Genomic DNA, 20,371 nt, shown 5'->3' with positions numbered 1-20,371 from the left:
TCATCCTTTGGGCGAAGAAGATCCTTTTCAGGATCAAGACTACGGACGATCATGGGGGTGCTTGAAGGCTTGACCTTGTCAAAATGCCTAAGCATCTATCAACACGATGCTCAAGTTCCAAATCGAGACATAATCGTGTTCTCCCAAAATCCTTCATCTCAAACTCGGATTTCAAGTGTTCAGCGGTTTCCCTTAACTCTTTAAGGACTTCTAATGAAGATCATGTCCAACATGAACCGCGATAGAATCCGAAACTTGTTATTGAAACGCGCGGGTATATCCCTTCCCAATCAAGTAGTCACTTTAGGGAGCGTTTTAACCTCTTTGTAAAACGCGCTCCGTGGTCTAGAGCCACTTGACTTAGGTAAATGAAGTTCACCATGAACCTTCATGTATATTCCGTATCTAGATCCTCATAGAGATACGTAGTTACCACATTCATAAGTTGCATGATCAGTTATTTGGAAACTACCAAATTGACAGGGTAGTAGAGTGCAATGACATCCATTACGAGAGAATATGTCTCATCGTAGTCGATTCTAGGGAGTTTTGTGAGAAGCCTTGCGCCATAAGGTGAGATTGCCATCTCTTTTTCTCATCACACTTTCTAACGAAGACCCATTAGTTAATAGGTTTTATGTTAGGAGGTGTTGGCATCATTGGCTCAAAAACCTTCCTCTTCATTAGAGAATCCAACTTAACCTGGATCGCATCTTTCCATTTAGGCCAAATTTCTCTACGTTGGCATTCATTCATCAACGGAGCATGGTTCGATATCATCAGACTCAACAAACTCATGTGCAACGAAATGCGCAACTACATCATCAATTATGATGGAGTTTCTATCCCACGTCTCATGTACACTAGTGTAATTTTCAAAGAGCTCTATATTCTCAGGAATAGGTTCTAACGTTGAGGTGTCCCCCAACGATAACCATAATCTGGAAGATTCTCATGAGACGGATTTTGAGTGTCGATGATCCAATGATTAGGTTGTGCCAAAGCATCCTTTGAACCCACGGGCCTCCCACGCATCCTAGCTGGGGCCATGGCCTGTAACGCCAGAGTGCCACTTTCTTTGGCGTTGGCACCCCAACGCCATGCCTACCTCCGTGTAGGGTGGCGCTACGTCCTCTCATAGGGACGTACTTCCTTGCAGGCATATTTCCAGCAGGTGTGTGATCTCATCACTTTAGTAGGGATCGAGATGAGACATAGTGGAGACAGACCACGACAATTCCTATCGTTCCTGCTGAACATCTGTGTTCTTATCTCCCTCTAATGACGGGAAAACTGTCTCATCAAAATGACATCCGCAAATCTAGCGGTAAGAAGATCGCCTAGCAAGGGCATTTAAGTGGCGGACGATTGTTGGAATCTCAAATCCAACGTAGTTGCCCATTCGTCTGTAAGGACCCATCATAGAGCGCTGTGGCGGCGCATTTGGCACATACATGGCACACTCAAATATGCGTAAGTACGATATTTGTACCCAGTCACTGGCTGTAACGCAGAGGTAGATTGAGTGGCAGTGGGTCATAGACGAATTAGCATAACTGCATGCAATATTGCATCGCCCCAAGCGGATATAAGGAGATTGGTGCGCATTACCAATGTCCGGACTACCATCGTAGTCGTTTCTGCGAGACCATTTGGGTGTGTTCATGGGAATATAATGTCCAACATCAGTCCCAAAGCAATACCATCGAAAGTCTTCAATGTAAACTCTCTAGCATCGTCAAGTCCAATTGACAGAATTGGATGATCCGGGGAGTGAGCCCGTTGTTGTATGATATGTGCTAGGAGTGTAGCATAAGCAGCATTTACAAGTGGACAATGGCACAACACGTGACCAGCGTGTTTGCGTGTCAACCAACATTATGAGATATTTAAACGTCCGCAAGTTGGTTGAATCAGTCCACAGAATCCCTACGGATTCTTTGTAAGAACAAAATGAGTATTGGCATATCCTTTCCATAGGACGGTCTCAGTCCTAATTTCCCTAAGGAACAGGCTTTGTAAACGAGCGAGAGACTTTAGAAGCAACCAATGAGGATTGTGGTTGGGCCTGAGCGTCTGAAACGCTACTTGAAGCAAAGTTGGTGATTGTAGCATCACCTAGGGCGCCATCACCATGATGGACGCCATCCATGGTGTCATGAATAGGGACTGTGCCAGCCTTAGGCTGGTTGTGGACGGCGGCGGTGCCAGAGGCAGCGGCGGCGGTCACACTTAGTCCAAGAATCAACCTTTGATTCATGCTTCATTTCGCTCGAGAGAATGGATGTCCGTGTGAAGTCTTTTGTAGACGGATCATCATATCATGACTAGGATGATCTATCCTGTCGTGACAAAGCCAATATGTGTCTAAATCCAAGAGATCTTCTCTCATAACTTTTATTGGATTAAATAGCTCGGATAGTGACATAGAGTCCACTAGAGAGACACATAAACTTCTCTAAGATGCGCCTTTGTTCGCAATCTTTAGAGGTATTGCAAAGGAACTTATTTCCGTTCTCTACATGCATTTTCGCATGGAATCCGTTGGCTATTCATAGGTGCGATTTGCCCTAGGAGTGTAGAGAGTTTCTGTGACAGTAATCAAGGTGCCATTTGGCAAGGGGAACTTGGGCTATTCCATGTCCTTGAATTAATACTGATGGCCCAGCCATCTTAGTCACAAAGTCATATGCTCATAATCAAAATGGAGTCATAATGAAAAGAACTCGAAATTTTATTCATAAGCCAATGGAGTTACATCATTGTCTCTTTGACCAAAGAAAATCTAATCCAAAATGCTAGCTAATGCAAAACAATGGTAGTCGTCTAACTTCTTTCGATAATTCCAAAATAAATGTGACCAGGTGAGTAGAGAGATGTCGGTGGAGCAAGGCTCGCTTAAGTACCACTAATCTCATAACCTTCCTAGACATCACACTTACTTTAGGTGAGCCTACTTTGAAGAAAGACTAAACCATTGGCATTTACTACAAAAATATATGGCAATTGCCTATTACATCTCTTGGAAAAATAAAGACTTAAACAAAATTGGCGATCTATTGATCCCAGCCAGTTTTGTAGTCTTCAACCCTTCACTCTAGATCATCTTCTTGATCTTCTTGTTCCACATAGTGAGCTTCTCTTGCTTCACAATATGCTTTGTAGGCGGTGATAATTTCTCCACGAGCTCTACAAATGTGTGCCTAATGACCAGATACTCCACATCGAGAACATACATCTCTTTGCTCAGACTCCATTGATTGAGGCACTTTGAAATCATCATTTAGATGGCTCCTAATATTGGTGGCGCCACCAACATGGCCAGAGGCGTTGCCTCCCTCTCTCTTTCCACGTTGACCTCTTCGGTTCCGTGTTCGCCTCTTTTAGCGGTTACCTTCCCAAGTAGAGCGATTATATGGACCAGGACGTCCAGAAGTATCCCTAATATTAGGGTTTCGCTCTTGGCGCCCTCTCTTAGGGGCGCGACTATAATTGGATTCCGGAATATGCTATGTTTCCACGGATCTCGAATTATAGTTCTTCACAAGGATGTTGTCATGCTTTTCAGCGACATTCATAGCTCCAATAAGCTCATGAAACCTTGTGATCCGTTCTGCAGCAACATCGATTCGATAGTTCTTAGCAACCATCAATGCAGAGACGGGGTAGTTAGAAAGAGTCTTCTCAATCAACATCGCATCTGTGATCTCTTTACCACAGAATTCCTTTAAGGATTTAATGCGAAGTGCTTCCGAGTTGTAGTCAAGAACTGACTTGAAATCACAGAAGCGGAGGCTATGCCATCTCACTTCTAGGTCAGGAAGCAGGGAGTCACGGACGTTGCCAAATCTTTCTTCGAGTGAGACCCACAACCTTCTGGGGTCTTCTTCATTCATACACTCGTACTGGAGCGAATCATCCATATGACGAGTCATTAGGATGATGGCTTTCGCCTTATTTGCCTCTAAGACTGCTCTATTTGCTTCCAAAGCTTGAGCTTGCTTAACAGTTAGCACGTCCTGGCTAGGCTCAAGAATCGTATCCAGGATTCCATCGGCCTTGAGATGCTGGCTGACATCACGAACCCACCTGTGATATTCAGAGCCAGTTGTTCCCAATGGAGCAAAGTCTAATTTGTTCAGGTTACTCATCCTGAAAGTGAACAAGAAATTAGGGTTAGTTTTGGAGCGAAAAAGGCTACCACGAAAACAAATAAAATTTCTGAGCGTAGTCGCTTCCAAGAAATTCGATTCCAAGAGGGGTTGGATTAGATCGAAACAATGATGTTTGCGGTCGATCGTTTTATCTCAACAAACTCTAAGTTTGGAGAACTCTACAAGCTCCAAGCATGGAGTGAGCACGAACCCCCACAGTTCGGCTTAATTTGGTCTCCCCTATGATTAAGAAAGGGGGGTAGAAGAAGGGAGTTTGCAAGTCCCCAAGACAAAAGAAGAGAAAAGAAATAAAAACTCAAAAACGGAAACTTTTAGTAAAAAATACATTGAAATAGGTCGCCGGAAAAAGTCGCCGAAAAAGTGACCAGAAAAGTCGCCAGGAAGTGGCCGGAAAAGTCCCCGGAATGTGGCCGGAAAAGTCGTCGGAAAGTGGTTGACCGACAGTGTTGACCAGAGTTGACCGATCTGCTGACGTGGCGAAGCTGACTGGGTGATGACGTGGACGCTGACGTGTCGTGGCTGCAGGGCTGACGTCAGCGGGCCTGGATCAGTGGGCTTCTGGGCCGGAGGCTTTCTTTTTCTTCTGGTCCGAAAGCTGTCTTCTTCTTCTGGGCCGAAGACTTGTTGGCTTCTGGGCTGTTGACTTTGGGCTTGAAGGCTTCTGGGCTCAGCTTGGGTTGCCTCCCTTTTTTTTGTTTTTCTTCTCTTTTCTGCCGGTTTTCAGCCGAGTCAGCTAGCCTCTGAGTTTGAGATGAAGGACTTGGGTGAACTTAAGTACTTCTTAGGAATTGAGGTAGCCAGGGGGAGAGAAGGGATCTACCTGTGCCAGGGAAGTACGTTCTTGACTTGCTGACAGAGACAGGTTTGTTGGATTACAGACCTATTGATACTCCCATTGAGCAGAATCATTGTTTAGCTGAGTATCCAGATCAGGTACCTACTGATCGAGCTCGCTATCAGAGGTTGGTTGGGCATTTGATTTATTTGGCTCATACTAGACCAGATGTTGCATATACAGTGAGTGTGGTGAGTCAGTTCATGCATAACCCCAGTGAGTCACATGGATGCTGTTATGTGAATTTTGAAGTACTTGAAGTCAGCTCCAGGAAAGGGAGTGCTGTTTTCTAAACACAACAATATTATGGAGGTTTGTGGCTTCACAGATGCAGATTGGGCTGGAAATATTACAGACAGGAGGTCAACATCGGGTTACTTTACCTTTGTGGGAGGTAATTTGGTTACATGGAAAAGTAAGAAACAGAAAGTTGTGGCACGATCTAGTGCTGAGGCCGAGTATAGAGGTATGGCTCACGGAGTGTGTGAATTGCTGTGGCTGAGAAATCTGTTACGTGATCTAGGTTTCAAACTCCAAAGTACTATGCGGTTGTATTGTGACAATAAGGCAGCTATTGACATATCACAGAATCCAGTACAGCATGGTCGTACTAAGCATGTGGAGGTTGATCGTCACTTTATAAAGGAGAAGCTAGATGCCAAAATTATTAGCTTTCCTTTCGTTCCAACTGAAGAGCAACTTGCAGATATACTTACTAAGGGAGTTTCCAGGAAGGCGTTTTATGACTCACTAAGCAAGTTGGGCATGGTTGATGTGTATGCGCCAACTTGAGGGGGAGTGTTAGCGTGAATCATGGTACAATATTAGAAATGAAATATATTGTAATTATACTGATTGTATTGTAGTTAATTAGTACTTACCTGTTCTGTGTGTGGTAGAGAATAGAAACGTAAGTCGATTGTATTCCTGTAATCCTCTTTATATACCTCCACTGTGAGATGAATAAAATTATCAGAAAATTCATTCTCAACCTTGTTCTATTTGACTCATTTGTCCTATATAGGTATAATCGTATAGGCGAATAAAAGATGACGATTTTCGAAGCTGTGCTAATAGTGGTCAAGAATAAAGTAGAAGGAGAAATTTTTCTGTGCTACCGTCAAACCAAGTGGCATGCTGAAGTGGTTTGACGCGCACACATATTAATGACATGTGGACCTGTTCAATGCAATACAAAATTGATTTGACCGAAATACCCACTCTCCTCCCTCTCTCCTCTATAGAAACTGCCATGGTTGGGTAATCTAGATCTCGATCAGAAGATATGCGTGCGTGTTCTAAGCTATGAAGAATTTGAACGACCCGAACTCCTGTAGAATTCTGTCCTTTTGCTATTTCTCCTTGAAATCCCCACAAATTTATCGACGAAAGCTTCCATGAAAACTCTAAGAAAAAAAAATCTAAATCTGAAACACAACACACTTAAGATCTGAATCTTTTTGAAACAAAAACCTGCAATCTGGGCTATCATTGTAAGATCTATCAACCTCATGATTGCGCAAGGAAATGGATCTGATACAATGAAATTATGAAGCAACTTGTTATAAAGAAGTATTCGTTGTGAACTTCAGAGGATCATCTATGATTTACACCAAAACTCTCTCCCTTGTTATCAGGATAGACCTCTCTGGAAACAAATTAAGTGGAGATCTTGGTTAGGAACTAAATAGCTGTTTGGTTTGGTTACCATGAATTTTCTAGAAACCATATAAGTGCGCTATCACTTTTTTTCTTCTGGAAAGCAAAATGTCAATTAACCAATATTCAATGACGAAGATATTTGAAATTTGATCTCACTTGATCTGAAATTGGCTTCTCCATGAGTTTATTTTCTCTTACTTGGTTGAATTCTTCGCTAGTTGTTAATTATAAGTTCTTGATTAATCAAGTTTAATAGCTAAAGATTTGCAAGAAAGCTGCAAAACAGCAAAAGTGTTCGTATGAGAGAGATGGGAGGAGAGGAAAGGCTAGGGTACTTTGGAACGATCAAATTATACTTCGCATTATCAAAACCACGTGTCAGTATTTTAGTAGTACTCAAACCACGTGGCATGATGACATGGTTTGACCGTAGCACAGAAAAATTTCTCCCCGGTAAAAAGAGGTTTAATAAAAAATACGGGGACAATGGTGAGAATGATTTTGATTGACTTTGGTCACTATACGAACACAATGTGAATTGCCGGCCTTTAGTTTTACTACAATTAGGATTCTCACATGCAACGTAGAATCTCTCTCTTTGTTTAGTTAAGTCCTACTCCTACTGGACCTCTTGTCCTCTTCTTCTTCTTCTCTAATTAACAATCCTATCTGTTTAGTATATACATGATCCACTTGAACTCTGATTCTTCATTTGCATCTACATCTCCTTTTATCTCTCTACGAGTATATATACCATACCCCACAACACAAATTAACCTAGTTTCGTCCTTGTCTTTCTCTCTGCGTTGTGTGTGTTTATGCACACAGCAAGGAGCTCATTCGTTTTGATTTTTTTTTTGTTTGGTTTTCGGTATTCTTGTGTGAATCATGGAGATAGATAATAGCAGTGCTGCAAATTTGGAGCAGGAAGATGAACGCTGTTCCATTGAGCAAGTGGAGTTGACAGTGCCGAAAACCGATGACCCCACGTTGCCGGTGTTCACATTCCGAATGTGGGTTCTGGGATTGGTCTCATGCGTCCTTCTCTCCTTTGTGAACCAGTTTTTCTGGTACAGGACTCAGCCGTTTACTGTGACATCCACGAGTGCACAGATTGCTGTGGTGCCAATCGGACATTTCATGGCGAGAGTGCTGCCCACGCGCCGTTTTTTCCAAGGTACTCGGTTTGAGTTCACCATGAATCCGGGGCCCTTTAATGTCAAGGAACATGTTTTGATCACTATATTTGCAAATTGCGGGGGTGGAACTGTTTATGCTACTCATATCTTGACTGCTGTTAAGATCTTCTACAAGAGGAAGCTCAATTTTCTTTCTTCCTTTATTGTTATGCTCACCACTCAGGTACTTTTCTTGCTCACCTTCTTTGGATTATTGATTGAATTTATGCTGATATAGTACAAATATTTGAGTATTTTGTATACATGTTTAAAATTATAGGTGTTGGGGTTTGGTTGGGCTGGAATATTCAGAAAATATCTGGTTGAGCCAGAGAAGATGTGGTGGCCCGTTGTTCTGGTTCAGGTTTCATTGTTCAGGTAAACTTGTCTAAGCTCCTTGGTAATTGGTATTAGCCAACTGTTTCTTTTATTATTGTTTACTTAATAGTAAAGAATCTCTTAATTTCTGATTGCTTGCAGTGCTCTGCATGAGAAGAGCAAGAGGCCTAAAGGAAGCATGACTCGTACCCAGTTCTTCCTCATAGTGATGATTGCCAGTTTTGCTTACTATATCTTCCCCGGCTATCTTTTCATTATGCTAACATCTATCTCTTGGGTGTGTTGGATTCGACCCAATTCTATTCTAGTTAACCAGCTGGGTTCTGGCATGAAAGGCCTTGGAATCGGTTCTTTTGGCATTGAGTGGTCTGCTATTGCAGCATACCTTAGTACTCCTTTGGCTAGCCCGTGGTTCGCCACAGCCAACATTGCTGTTGGATTTTTCTTTCTCATGTATGTGATGACACCCATCACTTACTGGTCTAATATCTACAGCGCCAAGACATTCCCAATATTTTCTAGCAATTTGTTCATGGCTAATGGTTCAAGATACGAGGTCCTCGATATCATTGATTCCAGATTTCAACTTGATCACGGCGAATATGCAAAGAAAGGGCCTCTGCATATGAGCACCTTTTTTGCTTTTACTTATGGTCTTGGATTTGCCACTCTTTCTGCTACAGTTATGCATGTTCTACTTTTTAATGTAAGGTAAATTCATTTACTCAAGAAGTTGATTGTTCATGCTCTGGCTTGACTTTAATGTGTAAGATTTTAATGTGTAAGGAAACATCATTGGATTCGACAATTTTTCTATGCAGGGATATACTGGACTCGTTTCGTGGAAATAAGAAAAAGGATGTCCATGCAAGGCTTATGAATAGTTACAAATCAGTGCCAACATTGTGGTTTATCCTCATCCTCGTGATCAATATTGCTCTTATCCTGTTTGCTTGTGTGTATTACAAGGAGTCACTTCAACTGCCTTGGTGGGGTGCATTGCTTGCTTGTTTCATGGCCGTTGCGTTCACATACCCAATTGGTGTCATCCAAGCCACCACAAACCAGGTAACAAAATTAAAAATTTCAGTTGTTATTCACCGTAAGCTTGTACTGGTTATGACATTTTATCCCTTCTTTTTCATGATAACAGCAACCAGGTTTGAATATTATCACAGAATATGTGATTGGATACCTTTATCCTGAGCGTCCTGTAGCTAACATGTGCTTCAAAGTGTATGGTTACATAAGTATGATGCAAGGTCTAAATTTTGTGTCGGATTTTAAGCTCGGTCACTACATGAAGATTCCACCAAGAGCAATGTTCACAGCACAGATGGTAGGAACTGTTGTAGCTGTGGTTGTATACCAGTGTACAGCATGGTGGCTGATGGCAGAGATTCCCAACCTCTGTGATACCTCCCTGCTGCCAACGGACAGCCCTTGGACTTGTCCAACGGACCGCGTGTTCTTTGATGCGTCTGTTATCTGGGGTCTCGTTGGACCCCGCAGAATTTTTGGAAACCTCGGTGAATACAGTAACATCAACTGGTTTTTCCTTGGTGGCGCCATTGCCCCGGTGCTTGTTTGGCTTGCGCACAGGATTTTTCCCAAACAAAAATGGATTCTTGCCGTTAACATGCCTGTCTTGCTAGGTGCCACAGCAATGATGCCCCCTGCCACTGCTTTAAACTTTAATAGTTGGATATTTGTGGCATTTCTGTCAGGTTTTGTTGTCTTCAGGTACCGGCAAGATTTGTGGAAGAAGTATAACTATGTCGCCTCTGGTGCTCTCGAGGCCGGAACTGCCTTTATTACGATATTGGTCTTCATTACCTTGCAGTCCCAGAATATTGAACTCGACTGGTGGGGGAACAAAGGAGAGCTCTGCCCCTTGGCTACATGCCCTACTGCGAAAGGGGTTGTCATTGCTGGCTGCCCGGTCCTCTGAGAGGAAATTTCATATTTTAGAAGAAACAATCTTTACTTTAGTCTGTAAATTGCTTATTTGTCTTAGATTCTTCTCTAGGTAACTTTTATTTAGATTTCATATGTGATGACGAAGAAACAAAGGGCATGTCTTGTAGGGATGTGTTTGAATATGACGCAGTCAGAATGATAAACTAGGTTTACCAGCAATAAACCTAAGCAAAGATTCTGGAGTCCACCAGAGATAAATCTCAATTTGATTGATAAATATGATAAAAAATAGTTCTGCAACCGTTTAAGGTTGCTTAAATAAGAGAAAAGAAACCCTAGGGCGACTAACAATGAAACTCTAAAGCCCATGGGTAAAAACGAAAACAATCCAAAAATAAACTAGAAAACCAAAACACCGAAAATTAGAAAAATGCAGTTTTGAGGCCCTAAACGACCCCGAAAGCCCTAAAAAGCCCACAGGTCGTGGCATAGCGACAAGTCTTGTTCCTGGCGCGATTCCCTTTCTGGAAAGCTATGGCACGCTCCAATCGGACTCCGAGCTACTTCGTGTCTACTAGTAACTTTTCGTTTACCTCCTCTTGCACGATCAAATTGCTCTTCGAACTGAGCTTCCATCCGTTCTGCATCAGAATATATGACATTACATTCTCCAGTACATTATTACATATATAAATATGCGTTTAGATGAAACGAAAAATATGCGTTAAACGAAATTGTTTAGAATTTAGTTTATACTAGTGTAAAGGCCTGCACGATGCTGCGGATATGCATAATAAATTACAGACTGGCTATGCGATATAACTAAAATTGTTATTATTTTACAGATTGCAAAAGCTGGCCCAGCAACAAAATTTAAATGATCCAAGCTCGTACTTGCCCATCAAATCCACGTGAAAGTGTATTTTTCCATCTCTCTCTCAGTTTTGAGAGTCGATAGCGTCTCCTCCACCCTCTATGGTGAATTTTGACTGAGCTTTGTCTCACAGCGGAGGCTCTATGTCTCTTTCATTATTTGCTCCAATCCAATTCCTATCCAAATGCCTAGATTTAAACTCATCCTCATACAACCTCGCCTTTCATCTTCTATTCGCTTTCTTTTTTCACAATCCTGCCATCACAACCTTTCTCGACCTGGGTCTATCCTAACTCTACACCTAGGAATAGCTGCCGAACCGACACTTTGTGTGGCATCGTGTCCTTGATGGTCTCCACCACCACAACTGCCGTAGTACATTTGTCCTTTTTGTGCAAGCTATTAGGGTATGAAGAATGATGGTGGATAAACCTCTGATATCTGGAAGTGAAGCCTTGGCCGAAGTTATTCTCTCTGTAGTTTTTTTTTTTTTGGCGGTATTCTCTCTGCAGTTTCGTGGTTAGAAGCCATGACAGCTACTCTCTCTGTAGCTCTACGTGATTATAGTTGGGCTTTTGGGCCTCGATTTTTTATTTTATGTTAGGTGTAGATTAATTAAGCTTTTGGGTAGAGGACTGTAGCTTCCTTATGCACATCTATATTTGTAGTACTGTATGTTTTTGTTAATCAATGAATTCAATAGAGAAAGAAAGTAAAAAAAAAAAACTTATTAAAACTGCAACATCTTGCTAGCTGAGCTTTTTGTCTTCAAATTCTACAGATCAACATCTTCTAGTTGTCTCCGTAATCTTGGCTGGCAGTCCTCAGCTTCTGGGTTCACTCGAAATACTTCAAAAAGAACACGGTCTGGCAGAGCAAACATAAATATATTGCCCCAGACAATGAATACGCACCACAAAAAACGAAGATCATATAGTTTCTACGTCACCAAGAAACCCTTAAATTGCACGAGTTAAAAAATAAAAAAATAAATAAAAAAGACAGTTATTATTGCCAATGAATCATGGATCAGATCTGGAAGGTGATAAGCGCTAAGAGTTCGTTGATAAGCAGGAGATAAGCTAACAGTAATCATATATAAATAAGTTCACTGGGCAAAAAATTTGAAGTTACTTAGCTTACCCTAAATTTGACTACATATTCTAATGATGCAAAAACTTATTTCGTGCACCCTTGTATTTTATGAAAAAATTGTTACCGAGGAAAACCCTAAGGCCGTGCTTATGTGCAGCCACCAAACCAACAAAATCGTGCGGCCTTCTTGCATCGTCCCTCATCTTCCCCAACCCGCTACCATGTCCACCGTTGACGACATGACCTCGTCCTTCGATGCATCACTTGCGCTAGCTTGCAACAATGTGCATGGATGATCTCTCAAGACCCTCTGGAGGAGTCCAAAAGCGTGCAACGCAATCCTTTTTACTGGCACGACCACTGGTGAAGAAACCGGCCTTGCTCAATGATCTGAAACATTTTTTCAGGCAAGTTTGGGTCCTCGATAAGGGTTTCAAGATTCTAGAGAGGGCACCAAACAGGTTTGTCCTTGCTTTTGTTTTGCACAGGGATCGCAACAAGGTGTTGAAAGGAGGGCCTTGGAGATTCAGTCAGGCTCCTGTTGTGCTTCAAGAAAATGATGGTGTTTCCCCTATTCATGAGATTGGTCTGAACTCACTTTTCTTCTGGGTTCGAATTGGCAACATACCATCGCTGTTTGAAGAGCCTGACATGATCAAGCGCATTGCGTCGGTGGCTGGTAAGTTCCTTGAAATAGATGATAAACTCTTTGCAAATGTTGGTAAAGTTAGGGTTCATGTTGCACATGATATTTCGAAACCCTTCTTTCTCAAGAAAACCCTAAAGCTTGCACCTCATGTAGTCATGTTGAAGTCAAAATCTCGCATTTCTTTGAGAACCTTGTGGGTAAATGTGATCATTACAACCTGATCTATCATGAAGGGGATCATTGCCCTTTACTAGGAAGCCATGCAGCACCAATTACAACTAGTGGGTTGGGTGATCCAAGAGTTGAAATTGGATGTCCTTCCCTAGGGTTTGTTACTAATAATTTTGTGGATGGGACTTTCAGAATTCAGGGTGTGCAAACAGCCATATTGCCATCTGTTTACAGATCTTATTTCAATCCACTAAGGGTCGCAAACCGATCATCCTGCGTGAGAAGATTCTGAACTCTAAGAAGTCTGAGGAAGTACCAAATCAATCATTGGCATTAACTGTGTTTGATGCATCGGCCAAAAATGCTACAGAGCCTGCTAGCCATGATCCAGGTACATGCATGGAACTTGTGAATGTGAATGAGGATGTGGTTAGTCCAGATAGCAATGCTGAAATGGCTCTTGAGGAGCAGACAGGTACGCCTGAGCTGGCTGCAGGAAAAGAAAAAGAAAATAGAGGTGACAAGCCTACCCAACCTCCCTCTCCTGCCAAGTCTCCACAGAAACTCAAAATACTACTGCCTGAACTTTTCAAACCACTTCTGATTGAGGTGCCGGCAAAAAAGCAAAAAATGCCAATGTTCACAAGCAAATTCTCTGTTAGGTCCTTGGGTATGATTGAAGCTCCAGGGAACATTCTTGTGCCAAAAGATGTGATGCAGCGAAAGTCTGAACCAAAGAAGAAAAGGGGAAGGCCTCTGGGATCCAGGAATAAAAATCCCCCAAAATCAAAGAAGATTACGGAAGCACAAGAATAATGTTTAGCTTATCTTTCCAAACCTCCTAGCCCAACTGTTAAGGGCAAGGAGAAAATTTAGTTTAGTTTTTTATTTTTGAACTTGCCTAATTGCTATGTGTTACTTTTCATAGTTCTTAGGCTCGCTGAATAAGTGAGCACTGGTTGTCTAATGGGTGATGCTAGCATACCAAGTCCTAAACTTGCCCTTGAGTTTGGCAAGAGAATGTATGTATCCGTGCTATTATGGCTTGAGATGAATAAATTACTTGGTTCAAAAAAGAAAGTGTCAAACGGTTAGTGTGTTCTAAATTTCCACTCTTAACCCAAAAAAAGCATTTCGTTGCGTACAACGTTTATACTATTTAGCGAAAAATAGAGGCATGCAAAAAACATGAAGGAATTTGCACCAAATATGTCAGACCCAAGCCCTACCCTGCCAATCATTGTTTATAGGTTTCAAATGCAACCATAACCTAAATCTTATCAAACCAGTCATTAAAAAGACTGTTGCTTTTAATAAATACAGAAGCAACATTGATGCCACAAATTGTGTAAGCAGTAGTATTATTAGAGAAACCTCTAGAGGAGGTGCTCATCATGTTTTGTTCTTCAGTGTATCTAAAACGCATGTACATTCCTATAGGCCCAAACTCAAATATCAAAGTTTACCTATTACTGTCCAATCCAAAATTTTCTCGCAAAAATCCACCTGAATCAGTTCCTTCTCATATAAATACACACTCCTCGATTCAGAACACTGAAAATAAACCTAATCCAATTCCAATGCATGATTGGCTTATGTCAGGATAAACAAATCCAAACATAAAATAGTAGTTGAGAAATATAAGGGAAAAAAACACTACTCTAAGACCAAAATACATTGTCAACCTAACGAGAATTGAAGAGAAAGCGAGGATGTTCTTGGATGCATCCTTCTCCTCTTATTAACGTCTTCAAATTCATTGGTGAGTATTGAGTACTAACTCTGTGAATACATGACCAACAAAAAACAGAAATTACTGTAGGCCACAAGAACGTCACCTGGTCCACGTTGTTAATTCCTCTCAATCTGAGTATCCAACGCATTTGGCCAGGATGTCCTCTTCCCTCCAGCAGCTCAACTTCTTCAACTCTGTCTTGGCCTCATATTTGTTCTCGCAACCATCTTCTTCCAGGCTAATATGTAAACATCAAATTAGCAATAAAGTAAGTTATAATATTCAAGGAAACTTTGCACATCAGTTTGATTGTTTTACCTCAGCAAACCGCAATTCAGGAAAGTCAGTGCTGGGTTTCACACGAATCTCTCCTTGAAGCCCATGGACATTGGCAACATAACCAACACTACCGAATCCTGACTCCGCCTCAGCTGTCTCAATGATCTTTTCAGTGGCAAGACACACAATCAAATAAAAATACTACTAATAGAGTTCCCTAGACATTGTATGAACTATTGATTATTCTTGTACCACATATACTTGTTTTTATTGTATTTCCATCGACACAGTAAACAATAGAACAACCTTATTGATGATGCATAATGCCATTTACCACAGGCAATGAAAGTATAGTATTAAACTTTCAATTACTTTTCCTTTCAAAAGAAAAAAAAAATTGTATTAGACTTTCATACAGCATCAAAGACAAAACCTTTTCTTATATGCATAAACTTATTCAGGTATATTCATGTGAACTTTGACAGAACATATTAGTTTAGAGAAGTGATTTATCTTTCTAGTTTCTAAAGCTTATTAAAAACCAATACCATAGTCCATCAAATTAAAACACTAAACTTCCATACAACACCAGAGACAAAAACTTACTTATGTGGATAAACTCATACAAATGTGCTTCTTCAGATCAAAACAGTGCGATAGAAACAAAATAGCAATTACCAGATCTTGTGCTTCTTCACAATGAGGTTCTGCAGTAAGCAACCACAATGAGATTCAAAGAAGTTCAATAAAAGGAAACGAATTGAAGTTAAAATAATAAGCATAAGGATCCTTGTTACAATAACAAATAAACTCCAATGTCACTTACCCTTATCCTCAGCTGAGATCCCTACATTAGATTCTTCCATAAGCTCTGAAATCATAATGATATCTGAAGCTGACTTTGGTACAGACACCTGACATTCCATCCCTGACTTTTGCATTGAGCCATCTATCTGTACTTCACTCACATCCATCTTGCTATCTTTCAACAGACTTTCATCCACAACTTGTCCATTTGATTTTAGCTCCGACGGGAGTTCAGAAGCATCAATCCCATTTCAGCTCCCCTCTGATACTGTCTGCATATCAGATCATGTTCCATATCATACAAGCCATGTAAGAGAAAAATATCTTGGCTCCACATGTCATCCAAGAAACAACAAATTTAGTAAAAAATTTAGTGAATCACAGAAACTGACCTTAAGAATCAGCTGCCCGAAACCTGCAAAATAGAAAACATGAAACACTGCATCAGATAGGCACCTATACTTCTGAGGACATTTGATTGTGAGTCGAACTAAAACCACACATATATAAAGCTGAAAATTACAAACTCCAGCCCCTAAGTCCCAAATTCTCTTCTGAATTCAAGTTTCCCAACTCAGAGCAATACTCTTCAGGAGACCAAAGTTGATCATCTCAGCCACATTGAAGTTGCAAGAAAAGAGGGTTAGAGATTGAAGAACCCCATGTTCATAAACTAATTGAGGCAGAACAAATGAAGGTTCAGGATGATTGCCAAGTAAAACTTCATCACCCCATGGTGGATCAGAGAAGTCAAGTCGGAGAACCTTAACTCCACACAAAATAGGAAATCTGATGCACTCTTCTACAACCACAGGGAAGTTTCCAGGCCGAGAAAATGTAATACAAACTCTGTCCAAAACCGTAGGTTGACAGTTATCAATCCAGTTCTGCACAAAGTTGACGATAGCCATTCTCACAATGCTAAAATTGAGAAATTCAAATAGGAACATAAAATGGAATAGGAAATTTTTGTTAAAGCCAAAGGCAGGTGAAAGGTAGGTAAGCAATATCAAAAGGTTCAGGCTGATTCATGGTGGTGCGCTGATCTCTCTCAGGTCGATCTGTGTCGGAGGAAGGCGGCTTCCGGCGTTGTGGTTGATCGCGTTTTGATCAGTCCGATCAGTTGGCAAACTAAGAGGGCGGAGGCTTTTTCGGAGCTCCTTCTCTAGATCCCGGCAATGGTGCAGGACCAAGGCCGGCCACCGGACTGGTGACCGGAAGCTGTCTTCTTGGAGGCTCGTTGCTGGTGGTTCTGGGGAGGGACGGTGTGAGAAGATGGGCTTTGGCTTTTTGGGCCGCAGTTTTGTGGATCTTGCCCATCTTCCTCACAAATTTTGCCCATCTTCCTCTCATTTTCCTTTGTTGGATCTTGCCTGTTGTGGGCCTTTGGGGAAGCAGCAGACTGTTAATTGTTTTTTGCTTCGAATAAATGAGCTCGGCTCGACTCTTACCCTTTCGGCCCTTGATCGTTGTTGTGTGCTGTTTGACGAGTGGCGATGTACGCCATGAAGGTCTTTAGGCGTCAATGCTTGTCATGTCGGTTGCTTTGATTTAGGGTTGGATAGGTGTAGGTGTTTTTTACTTTCTGTTTTTCTGCTTTTAGATTGGTTTTTTTAGCTTTTGGTAGCTCTGCTATTGCAGGCTGATTTGTGCATTGAGATGTAATGTGAGAGATTTTTGAATTCCTCTAGCTTGACCGAGTGAGGTCATTATTATTAATGGAACTTCATTCCGTTCCCCTAAAAAAAAAAAAGGTCTATTTTAAGATTATTTGAAAGGTCGGTAGTCATTTGGGATAGAATTTATACAATAAAAATTCATGCAACCTAGAATACCATGGCTGCCCAATTATCACCACTATGTAACAGTAGTAGATAAAGCAAGCAATACAGATGACAAAAAAATCTCAGAAAACAATTAACCAAAAACTCCAATTACCAGAATCTACATCACTCCCAAAAGGTAAACAAGCGAAAATTCCTTATCAAAACATTGAGTTCTATACGTAGAGAGAATCCAAACCAATTCAACTAAACAAATTCAATATATTGGATTTTTGGATTTGCAGTCCCTAAACAACTAAAAAAAACACAATCAAGTTCTCAGCTTCATAACAAAAAGAAGCCAAACAACCAAACCAACTTGAAACAATATAGAAAAGAATATAATGAATGTAAACAGAACCAGTGACTGATCTAGAACTTTAGGGTTTATAAGGATAGTGACTAAGGTAATCAATCTACAAACAGAAAAAAGAAAGGTCTAAATCTAATTACCTAAATTGTAGATTACCACTAAAATTTGATAAGACTAAATCAATCAAAACCGAAAACCCTTTTAGCCCAACACCAAATTGAAATCACATTCAAACTAAATTCCACACTACACCAAAACAAAAATCAACAAAAAAAGGCATAAAATTTACCTCGTCGTTCCCACTTGGTGCTTCTGAAACCAATTGATATTCAACACCTAAGCAAACTACTCATTTCCATCCAAGCTGACGAAATGGGAAAAAAAATCCCCATAAACATTACATTCAAACTAAATTCCACACTACACCAAAACAAAAATCAACAAAAAAAGGCATAAAATTTACCTCGTCGTTCCCACTTGGTGCTTCTGAAACCAATTGATATTCAACACCTAAGCAAACTACTCATTTCCATCCAAGCTGACGAAATGGGAAAAAAAATCCATAAACATTACATTATAACTGTCAGCAAAAAACAGAAGTTGATAATGAAATGCATTCTAACCAAACCAATCACACATCGAATCTACAAGCTTACATAGGAAGAGAACTTTCAGCTTTAACCCTTGGCTAGTGACGAAGTAGTGTTAGCTCAATGGTAAATGGTTAGAGCACCCACTACCTAATATCGAAGTCATGAGTTCGAGTCACCATAGGGGTAGAAGTGAAATCATTTCATCATCTTTAATAAAAAAAATTAAAAAATCAAAAAAATAAAAACCTTGGCTAGTCACAACAACACCTCACACCATATCCAAGCACCCATTGAGACTGAGCCAAGTTCCACCTATCAACAACTCAATGGAATAAGATTAAATCCTGATTCAACTGAAAAAGAAAAAAAAAAAAAAAAAAAAACTTACACATACACAAAGGTTCAAGCTTGGGAAATCGATTACAGCATAATTCTAGAATATCTGTGTTTGGACCCAAAATGAGCATTTTGACCTGACAAGGCACGTCTTGGAGAAATTGAGCCAATGTCAGTGGCTCAAGCTATATATTGTCGAGAAGTTCGAAATATATATTTAGAGGCTAAATAAAGCCTACTATGGAAGCATGGAAACATGAAAAGTCAACTTTAGCACATTTTCCTACTTCGGCTAGGAGAAACCGAGCTAAACAAGGAAGGAGGGGCGGCAGACTAACCAAATGAAATTGAAATGAGCTAAAACTTTCTAGATTAAATCTAGAAAGCCCAAGGATCATTTCTTATGAAGAGTGCCAGAGCTAGTTTTGAGTGGAAGGCCTTCAAACAATCAGTCCAATTTTCTACAAAAGCAAAACTGGAAAACTGGACCTGTAAGAGGTCCAGCAGCATTTCCAGCCCAACCGCATGGAATAAAGCTCTGAAAATTTGTCAGGATGATCTACACTCATAGTGGAACATTTTTTTATGAAGAAGTCGAAGGCTCATTCTGAAGTCTTGTTGGAGAAATAATTGAAGGAATAAAGGGGCAGAAACTGACCTAAAACCAGCTCAATATTCACATGTTCATGTTTCCTACCCACATGAAGAAAGCTAGATGCTTTTCTTTTTTTCCTTGGATATATTTTTCTACTACAATCTCTTTAATAGATCATCATCACTTCCATGTTTCTGCACCTTCATGCTTTGCTTTCATTTCATCATTTCTCTATCTTTTCCATATTTTACAAATCACTTTCATACTCCACTTTCATTATTTTTCTTCCACTCATCATTTCACTCTTCTTTTTCTTCCCTATATAAACACATTCTTATCTCATTCTAAAACACACATTCACAACACAATTCATCAAAACATCTCTAAGATGATCTAAGTTCTCTCTAGAGCAACTCCTCTCCTTCTCTTTCTCTTACCGGTGATCACACTCCTAGTTCTAGTCTTCTCAGAAGCCGACTTTCAGTGCCACCAAACCCTCTGTCAACGTGCTTCGGTCCTAGTCTCCTCGGGAGCCGACGGTAGTACCGCGACCACAACGGTTACAGAACCAACCAAGTAAGGGTAACGCCCTAGCAACCCAACCAAGCTAAAGTCACGCTTTAGCAAGATCTCAATACTTCCCGGTGATTTCGCTCTGCTCAATCTGCAATATTGAGTATTGACTTGTGAACAAGAAGAAACTTCAGCAAAGTCCTCACCACGAGGCACAAAGAATCCCACGATGAGGTTGGTGCTCTCCTCGTCGACAATCGCTTGATAGAAGTCAGGTCAAGGGACACCCCCGACGACCGCACCCGAACGGTGCTAGCACGCCCGCGCAAGAAAAGAGACTGTTGACCAGCTGCAGCAAAATTGGAGCCAAACATTTTGGCACGCCCAGTGGGACCACATCAGAAGTTTTTTCTCTTGAAGCACATTCAACCACCAAGCTTCAAAACAAACATTTTGGCACGCCCAGTGGGACAATGTTA

The 20,371-nt window shown here is 40.9% G+C and overlaps 2 protein-coding genes across 2 annotated transcripts; one reads left to right on the top strand and one right to left on the bottom strand.

Moving 5' to 3' along the window:
- The first annotated feature begins 7,560 nt into the window (after positions 1-7,560).
- Positions 7,561-10,140, top strand: LOC133717025 (oligopeptide transporter 6-like). Its single transcript, XM_062143649.1, has 5 exons — positions 7,561-8,034; positions 8,131-8,228; positions 8,331-8,900; positions 9,011-9,257; positions 9,343-10,140. Exons 1-5 carry the CDS (start codon positions 7,561-7,563, stop codon positions 10,138-10,140), a joined length of 2,187 nt encoding a protein of 728 aa, XP_061999633.1.
- A 4,269-nt stretch (positions 10,141-14,409) lies between these two features.
- Positions 14,410-17,029, bottom strand: LOC133713615 (uncharacterized). The gene is made up of 5 exons (XM_062139650.1): positions 16,112-17,029; positions 15,739-15,991; positions 15,591-15,619; positions 14,952-15,077; positions 14,410-14,871 (listed from the first exon to the last, which is right to left on the bottom strand). Exons 2-5 carry the CDS (start codon positions 15,884-15,886, stop codon positions 14,839-14,841), a joined length of 336 nt encoding a protein of 111 aa, XP_061995634.1. The 5' UTR covers positions 15,887-15,991; positions 16,112-17,029; the 3' UTR covers positions 14,410-14,838.
- Between the last annotated feature and the right edge of the window lie 3,342 nt (positions 17,030-20,371).

Source organism: Rosa rugosa, chromosome 6, assembly GCF_958449725.1.
Source record: "Rosa rugosa chromosome 6, drRosRugo1.1, whole genome shotgun sequence".
Lineage (NCBI taxonomy): Eukaryota > Viridiplantae > Streptophyta > Magnoliopsida > Rosales > Rosaceae > Rosa > Rosa rugosa.
The sequence above is the reverse complement of the archived record's forward strand: the minus strand, read 5'-3'. Positions and strand labels throughout refer to the sequence as shown.